Here is a 23,645-nt window from a genome sequence, read left to right as displayed (position 1 = left end):
CCTCTTTTTACTACAGATTTTGCATGTAAGTCTGATGATAAAGACCAAAATGACTCCGAGTCTGTCCTAGAACTTGAGAAAGATAAGTCTGATGAAGATTGTGAAAACCCTAAGAAAATTTGTAAAATGGGGTCAGGTCATATTCGAAGAAGAAAGATGGTAACAGGTCCTTCACTTACTGCTGAGGACATTAAGAAGTTGAAACAAAATCCTAGACACAAACTTTCCTGTTAAGACTCCACCTTCATCGTCCTAAACCCTTTAGTAGCCCTCCTCCTTATTACGATGGTTAATATTGTATCAATTAATGTCAATGGTCTTAGAGATTTGCATAAATTTGAACTGTTTAGTACATATTGTGAAGAGAATAAGTTTGATATTATTGCTATTCAAGAAACTTTTTGGGACGAGTCCGTTCAAAATAATTTAAGTAAATTATGGAATGGCAAAATATATGCCGAATGTACTGAAACCCATAGGCAAGGTGTTGGATTTTTAATTTCAAATAGATTAAAAGATAATGTTTCTTATGTAAAAAGTTTTGACGGCAGGTATCTACATATTAAGTTAAAAGTTGACGATAGAGAATTGGATATAATAACTTGTTATGCTCCAAATGTCGTGAAAGAAAAGGTTGCCTTTTTTGAGAAAATATCAAAAAATATCCCCATGTCAGAAAATACCATTTTACTCGGAGATTTTAACAACTCATTATCTAAACTCGACCGCCCAGAAAGGTCAGTTCACATAGAAGATAATGCTTTTAAATGTTTAGTACAATTATGCGAGACCCGTGATATTTATGATATTTGGAGAGCTAGAAACCATTCAGTCCGTTGTTACTCGTGGCGCAGAGTTATTAGTGATAAATTATGCCAAAGCCGTATAGATTTCATTTTTATTTCTAGGGTTTTGTCACAATTTGTCAAAAATGTTTATTACAAACACAATACGTTTAGCGACCACTCCGCCGTCGTGATGCGTGTCGACTTTGTAGATGTAGAGCGTGGCCCCGGCCTTTGGATTTTTAACAACATGTTATTAGAAGACGTTATGTTCACTGGAAAAATTCGTACTTTAATCGAAAATGAAAAGAAATGTCACTTATATAATAGTGAACCGCTGGTGTGGTATGATAATTTAAAATTCAAAATTAAGCAAATTTCAAAGCTTTTTGCTACGAATACAAGAAAGGCAGAAAAGTCAGAATATTTTAAACTACAGCGTGAATATGAAAAAATGTCCCTCCAAGCGGCAAGTAATATAAATTTTAATGTTACTAAGTTTGAAGAAACCAAAATGAAACTTAAAGAGTATGAACATGATATATGTAGAGGTGCCATTCTCAGGTCCAAAGCCCATTGGGCGATCGAAAGCGATCGAAACTCTAAGTATTTTCTTGAATTAGAAAAGTTTAGGCAAAACAATAACTGTATAAAAGAACTCAAAACTCCCGACGGTAACTTACTCACAAATACCGACGACATTTTGAACGAAATCCACAGATTTTATAAAACCTTGTACTCTTGTACTGAAATTAATAAGGATAAGGCAGCGGAGATACTTGACTATATTTCCGAAAAAATTACAGAAGAAAACATGCAAATATTGGAATCTGAGGTAACTCTAGACGAGATTCGTTCGGCCTTATTCGGGATGGCTAAAAATAAGTCACCTGGTCCCTGCGGTTTAACAGTTGAGTTCTTTTGCAAATTTTTCGATTTATTTGGTGAAATTTTTATGAAGATTTTCAAAGTTATAGAAAATGAACAAATCCTTTCTAGATCTATGCGCCATGGTGTGATAAATCTTGTTTACAAAAATAAAGGAGATAAAAATAATCTTAAAAACTTTCGTCCAATTTCATTACTTTGCGTCGATTACAAAATTCTGGCAAGAGTTATGTCGAATCGCCTAAAAATCGTTCTGCCTAGTATTATCTCCGAAACACAGACATGTTGTGTAACCGGTCGCGATATCGCGGATACAACGTCCAGCATACGAGACATTATAGAAGTCATTGAGAAGGACAACTTAGAAGCGTATTTGATTAAGGTTGATCAAGAAAAAGCATTCGATCGAGTCGATCACGAATATCTCTATCTTGCTTTGGAAAAATTTGGATTCGGGCCAAATTTTATTCGTTGGATAAAATTTTTTTATAATGACGTAAGCGGCAGTATTAAATGCAACGGATTCCGAAATAAATACGTAAAAATTAGAAACTCAATTAAGCAGGGTTGTCCCGTTTCTGCTCTCCTGTACGTCTTGGCCGCTGAACCTCTCGGACAGGCTATATTTAAAAACAAAAATATTGTAGGTGTTAAAATTTACAATTCAGAGAAAGAGGGTAAAGTTTTTCAACATGCCGATGATACTAATATATTTACTTCCGACAAAGAGTCTATAGGTGAAGTGTTTGAGGTCCTTGACTTATACTGTCAGGCTTCAGGTGCTAAAATTAATAAAGATAAATCAGAAATTATGTGTCTCGGAGCCGGTAAATTATCGGATCAAGAATTGTATAATCTAAAACTTAAACGAAGTGAAAATGTTACAAAAGTTTTAGGTATTTACGTTGGTAAAGATAAAGTTTCTTGTGAATATCTTAATTGGAGAGACAAAATTCAAACAATTAAGTCCATTCTCTCCCTTTGGAACAAGCGTCAGCTAACCCTCCACGGTCGCGCAACTGTCGTCTCTACTTTGATCATGTCGCGTTTATATTATACGCTAACAGTTTGTCCCCTGCCTGAAATTATTAAAGTTGAACTCCGGTCAGCAGTTTTAATTTTTTTATGGAAAGGGAAACCACCTTTAATTAAATACCAATCAATTGTAGGTGCAAAGGCTAATGGTGGCTTAAACATACCAGATATTTACTTAAAAATGCAAGCATTTAGATTAAAATTTCTTAAAAAATATTTAGACCCTAATTGCACTGCTCTTTGGAAGAGTGCATTTAGCTATTTCATTACAAATATCAATAATCTTGATGTTGCCGAAAATATTGTCCATTTGGTTTTAAATAACAGCCAGCTTAAGCAACTTCCGGTATTTTATCAAGAAATGATGGAATCATTCTACAGAATCAAACATAAAATCAGCTTCAAAATAGAACCACACCAGATTTATAATATCCCAATTTTTTGTAATCCAGAGATTAAGTATAACAATAAAATGCTCCTCTTTCAAAATTTCATAGATGCAGGCTTGTTTCTAGTAAAGCACATATCCTATGAAGTGGTACCAGGTTTTCTAAATCCGAATGCAATAATCGAAATAATCCAATCGCATAATCCAGATGAGAATGCCGAACACATAGCGTTATCCTTACAAAAGATTCTCGTTTCGATTCCTTTAGAATGGCACAAACACGTAAAAACTGTAAATAATCCCCAAGGTGACAAAACCCCGATACTAAAAATTATCGACGAAAATGACAAAGAAATTTTCTTCAATACATGTACAACTAAGAATTTCTATTCAGTCATTTTATCTTTATCGTGGGAACAGCCTACGGCCGAGAAGAAGTGGGCGGAGTTTTATCCTGAACTAGAATTTACACGCTTATACTCGCTTGTCAATCAAGAAACGTTAACGCCTGATAGCCGATGTTTGTACTATCGCATGATACATCGCTCTATATTTACCCTTGAAAAATTAAATAAAATAGGTACTGTAGATAATGAGATATGTAAGTGCTGTAATCAATCAACAGAAGACTTGTCTCATCTGTGGGTCACTTGTTCATTTCAGAAACCACTTCACAACTATTTAAAGGATTTATTATTTGACATGTTTAGGAATTGTTCTGCAGATATTGTGAACTCTATAGACTACGAACAACTTATCCTACTAGGTTATTTGAATACTTCAAAGCTTATAAATACATACTTTTTGAACTACATGATTTGTGTAGCTAGACTTGTCATTTATAAATCACGTAATCTGAAAGTGTTTGAAAACAAAAATATCGAAACAGTCCGTTTTTTCAAATATACAATTCAGAGATACATTGAATATGCTTTTGCTTTATATAGAGTGAAAAACAAAATGAACCAGTTTTATAAATATTTTCTTAATAGAAATCCACTCTTACGACTAGAAATGGATTCACTTGTGTTTCATTTTTGATTTTTAACATATGAGTGAAAGGAAAATGTTCTTGCCTAATTATTGTGATTAGTTGTAGACATTGTTTATATAAATACAACTTGATACATGTACAACTGTGTTTGTATGCAGAAAGCATTGTTATCTATTTTTATTTCTTCATTTCTTCTAACATGTATTGGCTAACTTTGGCTAAATACAAAATTAAGTATATCAAAAAGACATGAACTTATGTTCACGTTCATATATATCGTCATGCTTAAATATATACATATACATATATTCGTTGAACTTGTAAAACCGGGTATTGTCCGGTTAAACACAACCTTGTAAATATTAATGAATAAAATATTTTTACAATGAAAAAAAAAAAAAAAAAAAAAAGCGTTCGCTTTGCATGTGAAAGGCCCCGGGTTCGATCCCCGGCATCTCCACTTCTATATTTTTTTAACCTCTTTTTTCCTTAAAGATAATATGTTATTTCATCTTATCTGGTTTTTTAATTACAGAACAGTTGCTTCAGCTAGTGTAGCATCCGTTTGAAACTCCGAGTGAAGTCTTTTAATTGCACGATCCGCCTGACTGATCTCTACTACGACACTGTAACCTGTTTTCGCCATGTTTTACAATACAAGTGGACTATTTAGTATTAAATTATTTCAGCAGGCTATGACGGGGATGTAGCTCAGTGGTAGAGCGTTCGCTTCGCATGTGTAAGGCCCCGGGTTCGATCCCCGGCATCTCCATAATTTTTTTCCTTGTTCATCCTGTCCAAGAGTGATCATACGTACAGTATTGTATATGTACACTTCTACTACAGTTTCTAAAAGAACGTCTTCCTTTCTCTTGCAGACAACTTGCAGTTTACGTTAAAGGTTACCCATAACCGATGCTGCAAAATGTAATTGAAAAAAATATGAAATAATATTTATAGACGAAACTTATTTCGATTTATAATGCCCCGAATGCTATATTGTATGCGATGGAAAGCTGCCTTGTTGATTATTGGGGAAAATACAGAATTATTTTTTTTCATTTTGCAATGGATGAGTAATGTATTTCTTCTTCATTTTTTTCCCTAGACCTGTGTGATCTGGAGGTGATGATCCGGAATTGTGTCCGAAATGTCATCCCAATTTTATGTTGTTTTTTGTGCACCGGTTATCCCCCTTTACGAAAAAAAACCCCAATTATTTTCTACCATAGAAATGTTAAACTGGTTAAACTGACGTAAAATATGAGCAGCAGCAGGGGGAGAAAGCTAAAACCGAAGAGTTTAAGTCCTACAACAGTTACTCCTGTGAAGAAGAAGAGGACAAACACAGTAAGAAGTAAACTTATATTGTATTATTGTAAGTACCCAACTTCATGCATGCACACTGAAAGTAAGCGAGGAAGGGATGTCTTACCACAGCAGCAAAAAATCCAGTTACTGCAGGTACAGGTAGCCGTATGCTGGTTCACCTTGCTTTGCAGTTTGCCCATGGAGTATTTGGATCCACCGCACTATCCTACATATGTACATACGTGTACTATTGGTGTAGTCCAAATCTGCAAATTTCATTTGACCCTCCTACCCCCCTTTTTTTAATTTGCATATTGATATGTTGGGTTTGGGTCAGAACAATGTGCCATATTAGAAGTTGGAGATCATTGTCCATGAGCTCTGCCTACTTATGTCTTGCGCCACTCCACATATATTATGATTCTAAATGTCAACAAGCAGGGTCTCTCATGAAAAAATTTAAAAAATCCAAATCAAAACTTCAATAAAAAATGTATATTTTGAAGTAAATATGGTAACAGCATACGGAAAAATGATTCAGTAATCAAACTAGGTAGGCATGACATGCATGATTTCAACTTGAAACTCATTGGAAGCGGTTAAAGGATGGTACGGCTGAATCTCCAACTTTTTGTATGGTACATGGTTCTGACCCCAACCCAACATATCAATATCCAAATAAGAAAGAGGAGGGTTGCAAGGTCAGAGGAAATTCAGACCCTACATTTATGTACATGTAAACAACATAGCACCAGTTGATGTCAAATCCAGATCAAGGCCAGGTCTTGTGCCCCTGGCTTTCTAGTCAATTCGACCATAGGAGGTTTGGGCCACAGTACTTTTCAGCCATAGTCCATCTCGGCCATAGTCAATTTGGCCATGGTTTTCAATATGCAATCAAGTAATTTAATTTGTAAAAAAAAGTTGCATTTCATTCATCGTTTGATATTATCAACAAGCTTCTTTTGTGGTAAAATAGTTTAATATCTCGAAGTAAAAAAAAATGTTACTTTTATGTTAAATCTAGTCCTTCATAGCAAAGGAAAAGGAAGGAATAACATAAATATATAGAACCCATGATATACAAACTGCAAATCTTTGCCAAAGAATGATTTGAAACAAAATAATTTTCAGACAAAAAATGTAACAATGGACAGATATACATGTAATGCTGAAATGGATAACACTTGGTTCTTGAGTCAAAAGTTACTTGCTATGATATTTGAATATTGCTCCTTGCAGCTTGCAGCTTGCAGCATGGTCTGATATGCCAGGTATGAATCCTTTGAAATTGATTCTGTTATTATATGTTAATAAATATGTAATTTCTTATTGGCCCTGTTATAGGTTTGAGGTCTGTCATATTGGTTGAGGCGGTCGTATTGGTGCCGAGGTATTGTCGAGGGCCAATACAGCTGTCGAGGCCAATATGATTGACTTAAACCTATAACAGGGCCAATATGAAATTACATATTTATTGACAATTTTATTAACCAACTTAACTAGATGATTTGTAGAATAGTTGTTTTCGTGTTTTACCAGGAACATGTAGGTTTATTTGCATTAGTCAGTCTTAAATATCCCTTTTGTATAAAATGGAATTTTTGGGGTTTCTACAGCTTTTAGATTTGATGATCAAAGTTATGAAATTCAATTCTAACTCAAAATGGCAGTGTCATACGACCAGAAGTTATGATGCTGTATTGGCCCTGGTTTGATCCATATTGGCCCCGTATAGATGCTTGGTTTGAATTCATATCAATTGGTCAGTTTTTGACATATTTTAAGGTATTTTGGTTAATAACAGTAATATACAACTCACTAATTGATAAATAAATTCTGATGTCTCATGTATAATTTACCTGTCCACCAGGACAGCTGATAGTAGAAAAATTAATTTACCTGTAAGATAAAAACTGGCTTTTAATTAGTGCTTGAAAAGACATATTGTGTGTATAAAAATGAATATAATTTGTTATTGATATGAAATGAGGAATTAGACTGATGAATATTTAATTGAAATACATGTGTTCATGTACATGTACATATATTTTCAATTTCTACTTTTAATGATAAACTTATTCCAAAGTTATAATTAAAAGAATATATAAAATGCAAAGTTTCTGGTGTTCTATCCTAACATGCTGATAGAATAAAAATGGTATTAATTTTTAAAATAAAAATCAGACTAAAATTCAATTTTAAAGGGAATTTTATTTGAGTTATATTGACACCACCCCCCCCCCCCCAAAAAAAAAAAATCTAAATTACTTTTTTTTCATTTAATTAAATGTACACAATGTAGGTGTGTCAGTAAAAATCAAATGTAGAGAATAAAAAGATACAGTTTACACATTATGTATATGTACAATGTACTTGGAGCTTTTTATGGAAAATATCAACTGTTAAAGTTAAAAATCTGTCTTTTACATCTATCATTCATTTTATATCATTTAATATTGAAATCATAAAATTATATATTATAATTGCATACATGTCCGAAAAGTTGAAAGTTTCATTTTCATCAACAACAAAAAATAAATAAAAGGATTGAAATAAAATAGTTTTTTATTGACAAGGAAGCCATTTGGTTTCTTAATTTATTCACTACATGTATTGAAAAAGAGGGAGTCCACATCTTCCAGAAGATGACAGTATCCAGGACCTGATCTGCATTGAAAATTTGATTGCCTTAAAACTAAAAATGGTCATTACATACTACAATGAAAATACAATGTACATGTAGCTGAGAAAATATGGCTAAAATTGACATGTGCATTAAACCGTACCTACTAGGATGTGTGATATTTTTGAGGATTTGATTTCAATCATTCACAGTAACACATCAGTATTTTTCCTGTGACTTTTTTTAGCAAATATTAGGACTTTTTTCTTGTGACTTTTTTTTTCAGTTAACATAAAAATCATATGCCCATGGAAATATTAAAAGTACATAGAAAATTAATACATGTAATCAGTATTGAAGATTGACTTTGTATACTATGTTATATTGCTAACAATGTCACTCAGGACTACATATGTATTTTATATTTTTTCAGGAAAAAAAGATAGATGCATATTATAGTCTATTATAATAAAAACTTCAAAATATATATAAATAATTAATGATATATTAATTGTTTATCATGATGTCAGATATCAGATTTTTGACAAAGAAACAAAATGATATTTACTTTCTATAACACGTAATAAATTCATTTCAAAGAAAAAGTTTCATATTAATTGATATCAAATTTTATGTAGCAACTTTTTGTTTTGTAGAGGTGTTTTATCATAAATGGTATATTCTGTGTTAAATGTACCTTTAAAAATGTAAATATAAATATTTTGATACTTGTATGGAAAACTTTATGTGCTGTTAAATATGAAGATTTTCACTGCAATAAATCAATTTTAACTTTAATTTTTTTCTTGTTGATACTTTAATTTCAAACAAATATCCCTGTGTCAATAATAAATAAATCTAAATTTAACGACATCTCAAATAAATTCAGATATTAATTCATCAAGCGGAGTTTGCCCAACTGAAATATACAGTTTCCTTATTATGATTTTCAAAACAATTAATCAAACCGCAAACCAAGTTTTTCAAAATATTTCAAAATGATAAATTATAAACATATAAATTGTCACATACATGTGATAATACAATTCAGTTTTTATATCAAGATGCCAAAACTTATCAAAGACAAAAGAGTTCTACATATGCAGGTATGTCAGAGTTAGAAATAGTAGCCTACCGGCAGCCCAAGACTGGCTATTTTTTGACAGAACTTTACATAGCCATGTAGTAAATATATTGAAAAATTGTATTCAGGACTGGCTAGAATTTGAGTGTTTTTCCTATAGGTCCATAGAAATACCCTAGAATACCCAAGAAAACCCCAGAATACCCCAAAACATGATAAAATAATCATGATATATAGAAAACATATCTTTTCTATTGAGATTTGATATTTTTTAATGGAAATTGAAAAAAAATATTTATTAAAACAGTTAAACTGGTGAGTTCCGACAGACGAATGGTCAATATGACAGACAGGTTAAATTCATCCAGCACATATTCGCTTGACCAAATATAGAAAAAAAGTCACAGGAAAAAAAGTCATGGAAAGAAGTATTATATTCAAATCTGAATTATCATCTGAATACTTCTATTTATAATTTTATTAAATCTATGACATATTTGTTCACCTTTTTTTCATGGGTAAACCTTTTTCAAGATACTTTATTTAATTGGAAAGAAATATGTTAACTGTCAACTTTTATTATTAATTGTCAAACTCATATAATCATATCACATGTATTATGTTTGTTTGCTTTGGATTATTGTAATCCCTCAATAAATTGATTATTTTGTCCATTGTTTATTGTTTTGAAAGGGAAATCCAGACAAATTGGTTTCAAATGTAACTTTCAAGAAGCCCTACTTTAATTGGGACATTTTTATGGCATCCTCTATGGCTTCCATCATTTTTGCATATAATGTGGAGTAGATTTCAAATGTGAAAAAAAGTATTGAGTAAACCATACCAATTCAGAGTACTAATATTATTGTGACTTCATTTTTTGTGACTTTTTTTCCTACCAAAATTGTGACTTTTTTCTATTTACCGCTTGACAGAACATTGTAAACCTGACCATGACATCAAAGGATAATGCTGCGTGTGGCCAGCGCTAAACTTATTTTTTTAAATTTCGAACATTTTCCTGAATACTTTGATTTAATGATACATCACCTTGATCTGAGTCAACATACATCAAGAAAACAAATCGATTATCATGCATAATTAGCATTGCGTAACTGGTCACATTGATAAATGCCAGGTGTTTGTCAGGAAAAAAACTGAATAAAAACATTATCTTTTATCAAATAAAACATATTACAATCAAATTGGAGGTTCAAATGTTTATTTTTGAGGTATTCTTATAAAAATGTAGGTATTCTAGGGTATTCTTGGGTATTTGTATGGTCCATGTTTCCTACTCTGGGTATGTTCAGGGGTTTCATTATTTTTTTGCAATTCAGGTACCTTTTTTTTTGTAGATGGTACGAATCATTTTCTTTTATAAAACTATATGAAATATTGAAATTCTTGAGGCACCTTTCAATAGCTTAGAAGAGTAAAAGTACCTGCTACCGCTTCATAATGAAAGGTCTGTATGTTTACTTAATATACTGGTAAACACACTAATTCATCTTCCCTAAGAACTAATAAACATTCAAGTAATTTTAATTATAAATAATTAAAACATTCCAACCCTATATTTAGATAGAGAAAAAATCTATAAAGTTTTGTTAGACAGCGAACAAAATTTATTTCATTTTTATCATTTTATTTTGATTTTTAATTTATTCTACTAATATACATGTACTAATGGATTATTCTAAAATACTGAGGTGAGCCACCTATATGTGATAATTAATTGTACAGGTAAAACCACCAGTAGATACATGTACCTGTTCAGTTAATTAGTCATTTCCTCTTGTATATTGGATGCAGGTTATGCTGGAGAATGGGGGCCTTGTTAATTAAGAGCCATTAAGCAATAAATACCTGGCATTGGATGCCAGGTATGAGGTATGCCAGGTATTTATCAGACTTTGCTGTGAGCTGTAAATCAGAATTAATGCATCATTACTTTCCCTAAATATTTTAAAAATTTAAGACTTAATTTTGTCATTGAAAGTACATGTACATGTATCAATTTCACCAACCAACTAAAAAATGAACGTTTTCACTGAAAACAGCTCCATTTCCCTTTAAAAGATCTGAAAAAATTGCTCTTACTCAATCGTGAGATGCACAGTAAAGAAGAAAATATTCAAAGTCTTTCACATCCCTACAGTTACAGGAAAGGAAACACTCACCATTGTAACAATGTGCATTCTTGAAAGGTACAAAATGCATTTGTTGAAAGTAAAATAAATGGTTACACAGATTTCTTAATTTGATTTTTGCTGAATGTTATAAAAAAAAATGTGTTGCAGTCATGGATGTGATGTCTTTCAATACAATTTTTTCTGTCGTCTTTAAATGCTGCTCAGTTTATTCCTGATATAATAAAATTTATCTGCAATTTCGATGCAGCAGAGGGGGCATTCTTTATTTATCTTGTTGAAGTTTTGCTACAGTGTACCTTCAGCTTGTGATGGGTGATTATGGTTGATTATTCAGAACATTGCAGATGTTGCTATTTTTCATAGTCATATTGAATGCCTGTATTTGGACATGCTGATTGCATATAACACAATTGTGAATAATGAATTAGCATTTTGTGTTTTAACAGTCATCCATCTTTATTATCTATTGGCGTAACGATTTGACGGATCGATGACTGTTGACTGATTGATTGCTGACAGATCGATGACAGGTGACCAGCTGTATTCCAGACTAACACTATGTAGGCTGATATACGGCAATCCTTTGGGCAGTGTTGTAAGTTCTATCTCAGAAAGCCTAACGTGGTGTTGCACACTTGTATATTATTGATATGTTCTCATCATTTATGATCCTCCTGTATTTGGAGTCCCAAGTATGGGTTTAAGAACATTTGTTCTGGAACATGGTTGTTTGGATTGTAGAACTGATGGCTTTCCTTTTGAATTTTGCGTGTAGTATGTAACGTTTTTTTTTGTGTTGAATGGCATACCTCAGTTGTTGTGCTTTTTTTCCTGTGATTCTAGATCTTCCTGTAGTTTGTTGTGATCGTTCTGGATTTTAATTTCCTTATACAAAATATATTCATCTGTGAATAGAGGGACTGATGAATGAACTGTGTTGCCGCAATTGGGCATTTTTTTGTTTTAATACAAAATTCTTTATTATTAATTCCAAGATTTTACCATTACTACTTTTCTTTTTATAGTGTAGTCAACACTTCTTATTCCAGATATCCATCTTTTTGTCAGCTGTGTTGAATAATATCTGGTTATCCTGTCTGGAAAAGGGATAGGTAACTCATGCATTCTCTTCAGGGAAGTAAACTGTGCCTTAACGCTGAGCATCATGTACATGTATATATTTTCAGCCTGCAGTTGTAGCACCTGTACCGATAAAACAAGAACCAGTTGAAGAAGAGATTGCTCTTCCAGTTAGTAGGGAGGAGAGTCCAGCACCTGTTGAACCAAGCCCAGAAAAAATTCCTATTTTCAAAAATAAGAACTTTATTGTAAGTAAGAAGATGAGAAGTTTATAGGTACATATATGACTGGGAATATACATTACATACACATGTATTATTAATAATATACATTATACACACGTCTGAATTATAAATATAAGAGTTAAATAAGAAATATTAATAATAAATGTCATGTTTTTAAAAACCTCCAACCAGATCCATGTAAACATATTGTTAGAAAAACTAAATATATCATAAAGTGTCACACATTGAAATGCTTAGATAATTCATGCAGAATTTCATTTACTAGATTGATTCGTCTTGTGTTTTATTTTACTTCCTGAAACATTTCATTGTTCAATTATTGTTTGTTTTGTAGCATTAGTTAAGAATTATTGTTTGTTTCTAAGATGTTTGCAAGGTTTTATTTTTTTCATTCGATACTATTTTTATGCATCGATTTAGATTAAAAATTAAAGGGTAGAATTAAAAAGAAACTAAGTTGATCATGCAATGGCATACACACAAGAAGCCTTAGTTTATACAAATTATACTGTGTTTGATGTGGAAGCATACATGTTTTATGTGTTAACATACATGTACCTGCCCAAAGTGGTTTGTTTTTCATGGCTGTTTTGTTTGTATTGGTAATGTGTGTACATAAAATTTTACAAGGTAAATTTTACACTAACTTTGATATACTTCCATCCTACAGACTAAATAATAAGGCCTTAGATTGAGGAATATACCCTGTCTGATGACATTGTCCACATTTCCTGCTTTTGATTCTAAAAATCAGCGTTTTTAGAAGTACTTTTATGTAGATGTGCTTATTGTCAAGAATTTCATTTTCAACAAGTTTTGTGAATGATAGGTGTAGATAAAAATATGCTTGGTTTTGGTAATATTTTAAATAAAATTTGGGTCATTAGGTAAGATTTTTTAATTCTGTTTTTTGGATATTGTATGTGATATATAGAAAATTTAAATTATCATTTAGTGGTGTCTCTTTTTTATATGGCTGCAAATATTTTTTTCAGTCATATAAAAAGCTTATTGTTGATCTATTTTGTTTTATTCAGCTATCAATCTGTTCCTTTTGAAATTCTGTTTAAAATTTTCTTTACATTTTAGGCTTATCTGTTTTGGTGGTAAAGGGGTATAAAATTGGGCCTCCCCCCAAAAAATACCTCTTTGATATTTGGTCAGATTTGAAAAAAAAAATTATTGGATTACTTATGAAAATCCCTGCATGCACTTTTTCAATCAGATTTTAGATATTTTTTTTGGCTTTTGAGTTATAAGGGCTCAAAAGGACCACACCCCAAGAAATCAACTATTTTTGGTCCAGTTTTGAAAATTTTGTTTATTTAATGCCTTATGAAAATCCCTGCCTGTGTTTTTGCAGTTTTATCTTAGTGCTGTTGTCATTGTTATCTGTAGCCACTTAGTTTCCGTGTGATAAATGTAGAATTGGTTGGTTGATTTTATCAAATTTGATAACAAGGTTCCAAACCACCAAACAAAGATTTTGGGGGTTATGGCCCAACATTTTTGAATAAGGGCCAAAAAGCATCCTAAAACAAGCATTTCTTAAAAATCAACTAGGATAGGAATTTTTATGGTATTGTTCCACAATATTATATACCACAATGGTTAGACTTGAATAGATATTTAGGGGTTTAGACTTGAATTTTTCAGATATTTGGATCCAAAAAGGGAGACCAGAAACATGCATTTTCCAGATGTCCAGACAATAACTTGATTATAAGTGAATGAATCTCTTTGAAATTGTATTACATGGTGCCATACCATCAAAGGAAGACTGGAATTGGGGATTGAGACTTGAAGCTTCTAGAGGTCAATAAGGGGCCTGAAACCAGCATTTTCCTTATTCTCTTATAATTACTTCAGTAAAAGGGATTGGATCTCATTTAATTTTTACTACAAAAGGCAGACTGGGATTGATTTATGGATTTGTGACTTGAGCCAAGTAAGAACAGGAAACAAGTTTTTTTCTGATTTGCGGACAATGTCTTGAGTGAAAGGGAATGTGCCACAATGTACCATGTCTCCATTGTATGTTTTGTACCATAATGTACCATATCTCCACTGGATGTTTTGTACCACAATGTACCATATCTCCACTGGATGTTTTGTACCACAATGTACCATATTTCCACTGGATGTTTTGGATTGATTTTGCCAGTTTTTCCTTTGTCCAATTAGAAATAATGGCTAAAAAGTTATCACGCTTTTCGGTTCTCATCAAATTTTTATCCTGTGTCATATATCTAATGGTAATAAAAATTCAAAGCTATGTCAAAGTTTGAATAGTCTGTCCATACTTGCTCCAACTGTTCAGGGTTTGACCACTTGGGTGGTATCAAGCTGTGCCCTGCAAAGCATTTTATTTATTTTTGGTCCAATTTTGAAAATTTTGAATTGAATTTCAAATTCTGTGCTATGTTGTGTCCAAATCTGTTGTTGAGTTCGTAATGAACTGTAAGTTCCTATGCTTAAGTGTGACAAAAACTAATATTGTATTCACACTTGCCCCAAGTGAATAGAGTTTGACGTGCTGTGGTTGTATGATGTGAAGCTTTATTATTTCTTGGGAGAAAATAAGAGTCTGGGGGGAATAAAAAAGGATTGGGTGAGTTATCAGAAACACAGAATTTGTTTAGGCATTGTTGCTAAATTACTATCTGTATGGACTTTCCATTCTTATACATGTAATGGTTCAAGATTTAGGTTTGCAAGTTACATGTACATGTAATCAATAATTTTTTGGTAAATGTACAGAATAATTCTATGACTCTTTTTTTGGCTTTTTAGCATTCTTCTGTTGGGAACAGTGGATCTAAGAAGACCAGAGTTTGGAAAAACTTGAAACAGATTGTATCAACAGAAAAGGGCTTGCCATGGAAACAATCTGATGTAACTTGTGAGTAAAATAATCTCTTCATAGTATCAAATTTACAGTGATGTACATTTTATATCTGATTTTTAGTTCATTTTTTTAGAATTTTAATTGAATTTTAATTGAATTGATTTTTAGATAGTTTCTAATGTTATGCAATGTTGTAATGATGAAAGCAATTTCTTAATGACAATTTATGGAAAACTTTAAATCTTATATTTACTGATCAATATCAAACTTTTTATTAAACAATGTGAAATACTGAAAAACTTGTCACAATTTTTAACCTGTCAATGCCAAAGCCAATTAAGGTGTTGCCATTGATATTAGAAATGAGGATGAAAGACCCAATCAGTATTGTAATTGGAACAGTTTCAATTTGTATTATGAGGAAGGAATTTGTCTTAAGTATATCTGTAATTTTGTCAATAAAACAGTTCTGGGTTCTGCAAAGAATGCCTTGTTTTACAACAAGCCGTAGTTAATTTTATGATAATGTCCAAGGAGTTCAGATGGAAAAACATGTGGGTCTTTGAAACGTTTAATTAGCAGGTATTTTCACTAAAAGTACATTTCAAAGGTCCAGTAGATAGAGATAAAGCATTTTTTTATGACGAAAGTTTCTGAAGTGGTCAATATGAAAAAAGATCGAGATCAATTTCTATATATTTAAGAGTGAGCATTTCCTGATAAATATATTTTGTATGTGATATACATGTATGTAATTGGCCCATTAATCTTTGTTCTTTGATGTTTTGTAATGCTATTGCCTAATGGTCACATGTTTGCATTAATTAATATCAGCAAAGTCATATATATGTAGAATGTAAGACCAGAACTATGAATGGCTAAAATAAATTCTGATGGAAGTAAAGGAATTTTATGACATTGAAGTAGATGATGGTGCATTGTTGGAGGCAGTCCATAGAAATACCCAAGAATACCCAATAATACCCCAAAACATTATAGAATATTCATAATAATTATAGAAAATATATCTTTTTCATTGAGACGGGATATATATTTTTTTTTAATTTTAAAAAATATTAAAAACTGGTGACTTTATAGAGTGTCAATAATTGACTGATGGATCAAATATTAACCCTTGTGATCAGTCAACTGTGAAGACTTATGTCAGCTTAGTTATTTAAAATGAGATCAACAAGTCAAGTTATTGTTTAATCAGAAAAATGCTAAAATGTAAAGATGTTGAAATTTCATTGGTTTTTAGCTGTCAACCCATGATGGGCTTAAAATAAAATAGCATATTTTATTTTATTTTTATTTACAATCAATACACAGAAAAACTATATAAAGAAAATATATAGTTACCTCATATAGTCTTTGCATTGACTCGAAATAGTAAAAGTCTTTGTTTACTTTTGATACCGCATTGTGGTTGAAGTCAATATATATCAGAGTAACTGGTCACATTGATGAATTCAGAGACTTATAATTCAATACTTGGGGTTTAAATCTACAAAAAAATTCTGGAAAAAATTACCGAATACCTGGTAAAAACCTTATCTTTCATCAATTAGAACATATTCAATCAATTTGGAGGTTTAACTGTATATTTTGAGGTATTCTCAGGTATTTCTATGGTTCACTACAGAAGCATTGTTTTGCCTTCAATTTGCTGATGGATATGATTTTATATTTATTTATTAATTTTATTTAATAAAAATTTGGAAATTATTGGCTATGTAGAAATGTATACAGCTTTCCCAGAAGGAAGTCTCACACATTCTCCTCAACGAAGGAGACTTCACCCATAGCAACATGGTGGTGCACTGAAAACAATAAGGAGCTCCTTCCATCATAATCATAACTTAAAATCATATTAAAGATTATGGTACCCTTTTGACTGCCAGTCCTCATTTTGTAAAACACTGCTACCTATTTATATCTTATTATTGTTCTAGACAAATTTGTGTACCAGGTTTGTTTTGTTGGAAGGAATATCCCTTTCTGTTTTCATTGTTTTCTTTAAGGCCGAAAACTAATATGTTTCCGATCATCCCTCTAATATTTAGTAGGGTCAGTAGGTACATGGAGGAATTTTTTTTAATATATTTTATTGTTTTTTAATTAATGAAATGAAAGAAGTCAGACATTAAACTCAGAATAGAATTAAAACCAAATCCGCAAAGATTAATCATGCAATGACCAAGAACACACTAACGGCATTTGTGTTTGCAATCAATTCTAAATATAAACAACCAGTATTTCTAACTCTTTGTTTTTCCATCTAGGATAGAAAAAACACGCTTTCTGATTGGATAAAAAGTTTTGTCTGTCATCTCATAGTATTAGGTGAATTTGGATACTAAAATTGAATTATGAGGAATGACTGTTATATTTTTGGTTCTGTTTGAAATAACCTTAATGCCCGTGGTTCACACTTGCAAATAACCTGCTATGTAGGTTATTTAGTGTGCACCACCTGATTGAGCTTATTTCTTCATAGACTGAAAAAAATATAACAGTCATTCCTTAAGTGAAAAATCTATTCCATCCAATGCTTATATGTACATGAAATAATCACATGTGAATACAGAAAACTTAGTTTTTTTTAGATAATTCAATAGAGGCACCACCATCATTCAAGCCAGCCAAGAAATATTCTGACCTCTCTGGTCTTGCTGTAGGTATTAATCTATCCAGAGATAACTATGGAGTAATCAAGGGAACCAAGATCTGAGCAGAAATCAAAAGAATATAATCCAAGGTTAAATGACCAGACAGGGAAACAGACACACACAACAAAGACTATGAAGTAGCCTAAATAACATGTACAAAGAAACGAAAGCACTCTACCAAAAACTTGGAGTTTGGACCAGATGCACCAGTAGGATAGACTTTCTCATCTTTTCTGAATTCACCTGCCAAGTTGCTCATATAATCTAAATTCCTGAGTGGACAATATGATGGACAAATTGGTTCTCATGATGTAGATGGATACATTGTAACGATTCATTTGTTCATGATGAAAACCATAAAACTTTCAATCAAATGACCCCATTCTAAAAGCGTAATTGTAAGAAGTTGTGCATAGTAATGGCAAGCTTTGGCATAGCAAACGAGTTATGATTTTAAAACTCCATATGCAGGTGCTAAAGGGACACTGCCACAGATGAAAAGAAAGTTAACAAACCAGAAGTCATTGCATTTGTCATATAATTTTGTCATGAGTTTTTATCATTGATCTCTTAGAGTAAGTCATGATATGAAGCTGTCTGTAGTGCCCTTTATCTCAAGTTCTTTGAGGTATGTGGGATGTGTAAAATCCATGAAACTAGCTATCATAACGATTGTTTAAAGATAATACATCATGTAATTAGTGGAAAGTGAGATCCAAGGATCTGGCTAAATGATCTTTCTTTTTGTTTTGGATTAGATCAGCTATAGTCAGCTTCATTAGAATTAAGGTACAAATCAGTAAGTAGTAGAGCACAATTTATTTCCATTTGAATGCCAACTGTTTGTTGAAAAACGTGTCACACTGGACGAATATGTTGTCAATAAATTTTTCCAGTATTTTGATAATATCTTCTCACGTATACATGTATTTGGAATCATTTTTAGCTCACCTACCCATAGGCCATGTTAGCTATTGCCATCACTTGGGGTCTGTTGTCATAGTCATTATTGTTAACAATTTTTAAAACATCTTCTCCTCTGAAAGTACTGAATTGATTTTGATGAAACTTAGCATGATTGTTCCTTAGGTTATCCAGCTAAAATGAATGTTTGGATATTTGTTCCTTTAAAAAAACATGGCTGCCAACTTAAGTTGTAAAAGTATAATGAGATCCGTCTGTGGTTAAATTTTGGTGAAAATCTGTTGACCCATGTTGGAGTTACTGCCCTTTTTCAACCTTTCTTACTGTTTTTGGTGGTATTTCTTTCAAAAAACTTCTCCCTGAAACTACTGTACAGATTTCAATAATATTTATATGAGTATTTCTTAAGGTATTCTGCACAAAATAACCATTTGGATTTTTTATCTGTGAAAAAAAATGGCCGTTGTTACTGTTAAAAATAGAACATAGGGTTGGACAGCCGAAGGCCATGTGAGCTATTGCCATCACTTGGCATCTGTCCAAACTTTGTATGAATGTTCCTTTGGGTATCGTGCATAGAACTGATGTGGGGATTTTTGATCCGTTGAAAAGCATGGCAGCTGTTACTAAAAATAGAACATAGGGGTCAGACAATAGTATTTCGCATATATCTCCAAAACAGTTAGGTTTAGCCCAATTCTGAGGGGGTAAAAGTGTTCAGCATGATGAGATCTATCTATCTGCAGTCAAATTTTCATTTTAATTTATTAAGCCATGTTGGAATTATTGCCCTTTTTCAAAGTTTTTTGCTATTTTTAATGTTATTTATTTAAAAAATCTTCTTCTCTGACACTATTTTACCAATACAAAACTTGGTGTAAGTGTTCCTTTGGGTATCCTGCATGCAAATGAAGTGGGGTTTTTTCATCCGTCAAAAAACATGGCCACTGTTACTACAAATAGAACATAGGGGTCAGACAATAATTTTTTGCATATACCTCCAAAACCGTTAGGTTAGCCAAATTCTATCAATAGCTGAAATGATCCTTATTTTTAGGACTACAAAAGTCTTCAGGCATAAAATTTGTCTTGTAAGAGTTATTGCCCTTGACAGGGGAAAATGACAGGTTTTTATTACAGTCTTAAGCCAATGTCTTTAAAACTATGATAGATTTAGACTTTCATTTACTGAAACCGTTAGGTTTAACCAAATTATGTTTGAATAAATGTGCTAAGCTTGATGAAAACAATATGTGGTTAAATTTTGGTGATAATCTGTTGGCCTATGTTAGAGTTATTGCCCTTTTTGGACATTTTTTGCTGTTTTTGATGTTATTACATTATTGTACTTTCAAAAATCTTCTCAGAAACTACAGTACAGAATTCAATGTAAGTAATGATTTTTCTTAGGATATTCTGCACAAGATGACCATTTAGATTTTTGATTTGTGAAAAAAATATGGCTATTGTTACTAAAAATAGAAGATAGAGATCAAAATTCAGTTTTTTTTTTAAAATTCAATAACTGTTAAATTTTGAAAAATGATGGAGGGTAATATTGTTCATCATCAGAGGATTGACATATGCTGAAATTTTCAAAATGATTTGTCACATGATATTCCCTACTTGCGGAGCTAGGGATGCAGCCATATTTTATCCTGTTTTTGCAGAGTTACTTCCCGTAAGAGCAGGTGTAATTTTGAAGTCTCTCTAATTGATGTTTGGATTCGGGTGCAGAAAAAAGAGGTAACTCGAATGAAAATGGAATCCCCAGCAGACAAACACAACAGTTTCTAAAATTTACAGGGCGTTTCATTTTGTTGGTAGGTTACATGAGGATGATTTTCATTTGTATCCTGGGTAAAGAAAATTTATGGCAGGGTCAGTAGAACAGGAAATTCCCTTTTCACTTTCGAGATTTTCTAAAGTATCGTCAATATCTGATGGAAAACCTTACATTTTCTGAATAGACACCTGTTCCAAAGGGAGATAAATGTTGACAAAATGTTTGTTCGCAAGTCAGGAATAGGAGTTATGGCCCCTAAAACAGATTTTTTTTTGTCATTTTTCACATGTACAAATTTGAAAATCTTCTTCCCTGAATCAAATGTGTCAAAATTCATTGAAAGTTGGCATAATTGTTTTTAGGGTGACTTGCACAAACTGATCATTTAGAATTTTTCATCGGTCAAGAAAACTTGGCCATCTTTACTAAAAATAGAACATAGGGGTCAAAATGAATTTTTTTGCTATTTTCTCCTCAGTTGCAATGATTTTTGTTTTATTATGGAAACATTGTATTCTAAGTTGAATGGTGATGACAATAATTTGTCTTGGGTGGCCATTTTCCCACTAATTTTTATTCTTTCTTTCATTTTGACAATATTTGGTGTATAAGGGTACATGGTCTCCTGAGTTGAATGGTGATGATGAAAATGTTGTATAGCCATGGTTAACTTCATTTTATGTCCCATTTTGGGCAAAGATATACTTTGCTAACGCACCCCTCAGACCCAGTGAAATAACAGAGCATAGGGGGACCCATGCTGAAATTTTTTCCAGAGGTTTTCAAAACACTTTGACAGCATTTCCAACATTTTACAGGGCCTTAGGTACTTAGGAGAACTTCGTCATTCATCATGTATGCTCTTTTTCAGCAATTTTTTGTCAAACATGGTAACAAAGCATGATATCTTTACTTACTCTGTTGATAGGGCATGGTTTCCCAGGTAAGTGATGCAGGCTGTTTTAGAGCCATTTGTTTACAAAGTATGAGGAATCTCTACCAAGCACTACATATTTGTACTTAGGCGTACCATCTTTTCTGGAGAAACTATGATGTATAAATGATGTCAGCTGATTTTTTCAAAACTTATGCATAAAACCTATCAGTTAACATTTTAGTGCCAGAGACATTTTGTTTACTAATATAGGAGCCTGAAAGTTAATAAAAAATCAGTTACAGCTTAATGCTTTGTACTTCGAAATGTTTTTTTTTTCAGAAAAGATCTTTGAAAGAGCAAATCTTGAGCATTTAAAATACCTATTTCTTCATTTGATGATACATTATATTTATGTCCAGAAACTGCAGATTTAACATCTCAGTACATGGTCAATTATTTACAAATGAATTCCCTTGATGACCAATTACACTGAAATGAGAATTTTGAAATACTCTTTGAAAATTTGTTGTGGGCATATACTTCATATTCAGACTCTTAGTGATTCTGTACTCAATAGTTTACCTTTAATTTTATGAAAACTTCATCCTGTTATGAGGATTTAAGTCTAATTCTAACTTCACGGATTTTAACCAGTTTTTTTAGTAGGTGCTTTTTGGATGTACAATTTAAATCAAATAATGATAAAGTGATATGAGTTATTCCCCTTTGAACTGTGTTCATCTGCATTGATAGTTTTTGTTTGTAAAAGCAGTCTTGTTTACTGTCGAGGATGACACAAATTTAGATAATAAGAATGAAAAAAAAATTAAAGTATTGAAAAAATTCACACTTTTATTTAAGTAGCACTCCAGCTAAGAATCATCCAAAATTTAGTACATGGTTGGAAAGCCTGCATATTTTTTGATATTTTATTTAATATGCTTAATTATAAGTAAACAGAAAAATGCATGTAGCTTTTCATAGAACCATTGTAACTTTCATAAGAGATAAAGATATATAGATTGCACTGTAGAATCTAAAATTAAGGGAGATGACTCTGTAAATGACACTAAAATACAATAAAAATCATTGGATGTTCAATGTGAATTTACTCCTAAGAGCAGACAAGTTGGAATGAATAATTATTCAATTCATCATATATATAGAGCTTTAAAGTAACTTAATAATAAAAATAAAAATGTATAGCCTTTTTAGGGGTATACTACATTTTACAGGATTTGCATGATACTTACAAAGACTGGTACTCTATATAAAATTTGACTCTTTTAAACTTCTTTTTCACCAAACGTTAAAGAAGTATGTAAAGGGAAATAAATTTTAAAACTCAAAACTACTAGTGTTAAAACTTGTTTTATATTTTATAGGCATGTTACACAGACCCCCAGACAAAACTGAGGTATGCAACAGCTGAAGAATACTCACGGATTAAAATGATGCCCAGTGACCTGGTATCTGGTTGTTTGGCATTGAGAAAAGCTACAACAACAGTACCATGAAACTGACACTTTACTGACAAAAAAGTAACAATCATTAGAAAAATGTGGCAAATACTTGTAACTTCTCCATTTGGGAAGATTAAATATTGCCTGAAAATCATAGAAATGGATATACTGGAATGTGTTTGATGGACATTGTGTGTACAATGTATGTCAAAGTCAGAATCATCAGGAATTGTGTGATTAAATCTACTGTTAGCAATGTTTAGACCTCTTATTGTCTTAGTCCATCCATCAGTCATTCTGTCATGTTCAGAGAGTTGTCATGTTATAGTTACAGTATTTTGGACAATAATTGCAATGTTTTTATAATTAGGGCCCCGCTACAAACAGTGGCGGTCACCCTACAGTGATTGTGTTGTCCGTCCATACATCCAACTGTTACAAACTTGTGTACGGGCTGTATCTTTTTTGTCTTTTGATGAAGGG

The 23,645-nt window shown here is 32.1% G+C and overlaps 1 protein-coding gene and 1 non-coding gene across 3 annotated transcripts; both read left to right on the top strand.

The window, feature by feature from the left end:
* The first annotated feature begins 4,790 nt into the window (after positions 1 to 4,790).
* Positions 4,791 to 4,862, top strand: Trnaa-cgc (transfer RNA alanine (anticodon CGC)). The gene has a single exon. It is a non-coding gene; the product is annotated as a tRNA-Ala (tRNA).
* Positions 4,863 to 5,271: 409 nt separating this feature from the next.
* Positions 5,272 to 23,418, top strand: LOC148602429 (INO80 complex subunit C-like). Of its 2 annotated transcripts, XM_088552372.1 has the most exons (6): positions 5,272 to 5,440; positions 12,455 to 12,595; positions 15,386 to 15,494; positions 18,050 to 18,117; positions 20,404 to 20,425; positions 23,085 to 23,418. In XM_088552372.1, exons 1-6 carry the CDS (start codon positions 5,354 to 5,356, stop codon positions 23,129 to 23,131), a joined length of 474 nt encoding a protein of 157 aa, XP_088408498.1. In that variant the 5' UTR covers positions 5,272 to 5,353; the 3' UTR covers positions 23,132 to 23,418. The 2 variants fall into 2 exon arrangements, with proteins under 2 accessions (XP_088408498.1, XP_088408497.1); XM_088552371.1 differs by lacking the exon at positions 20,404 to 20,425 and having other exon boundaries at positions 5,273 to 5,440.
* The last annotated feature ends 227 nt before the right edge of the window (positions 23,419 to 23,645 follow it).

This window comes from Perna viridis, chromosome 11 (assembly GCF_037379345.1).
Source record: "Perna viridis isolate PV_CMFRI_1.1 ecotype Kerala chromosome 11, ASM3737934v1, whole genome shotgun sequence".
NCBI classification, from domain to species: Eukaryota; Metazoa; Mollusca; class Bivalvia; order Mytilida; family Mytilidae; genus Perna; species Perna viridis.
The sequence above is the reverse complement of the archived record's forward strand: the minus strand, read 5'-3'. Positions and strand labels throughout refer to the sequence as shown.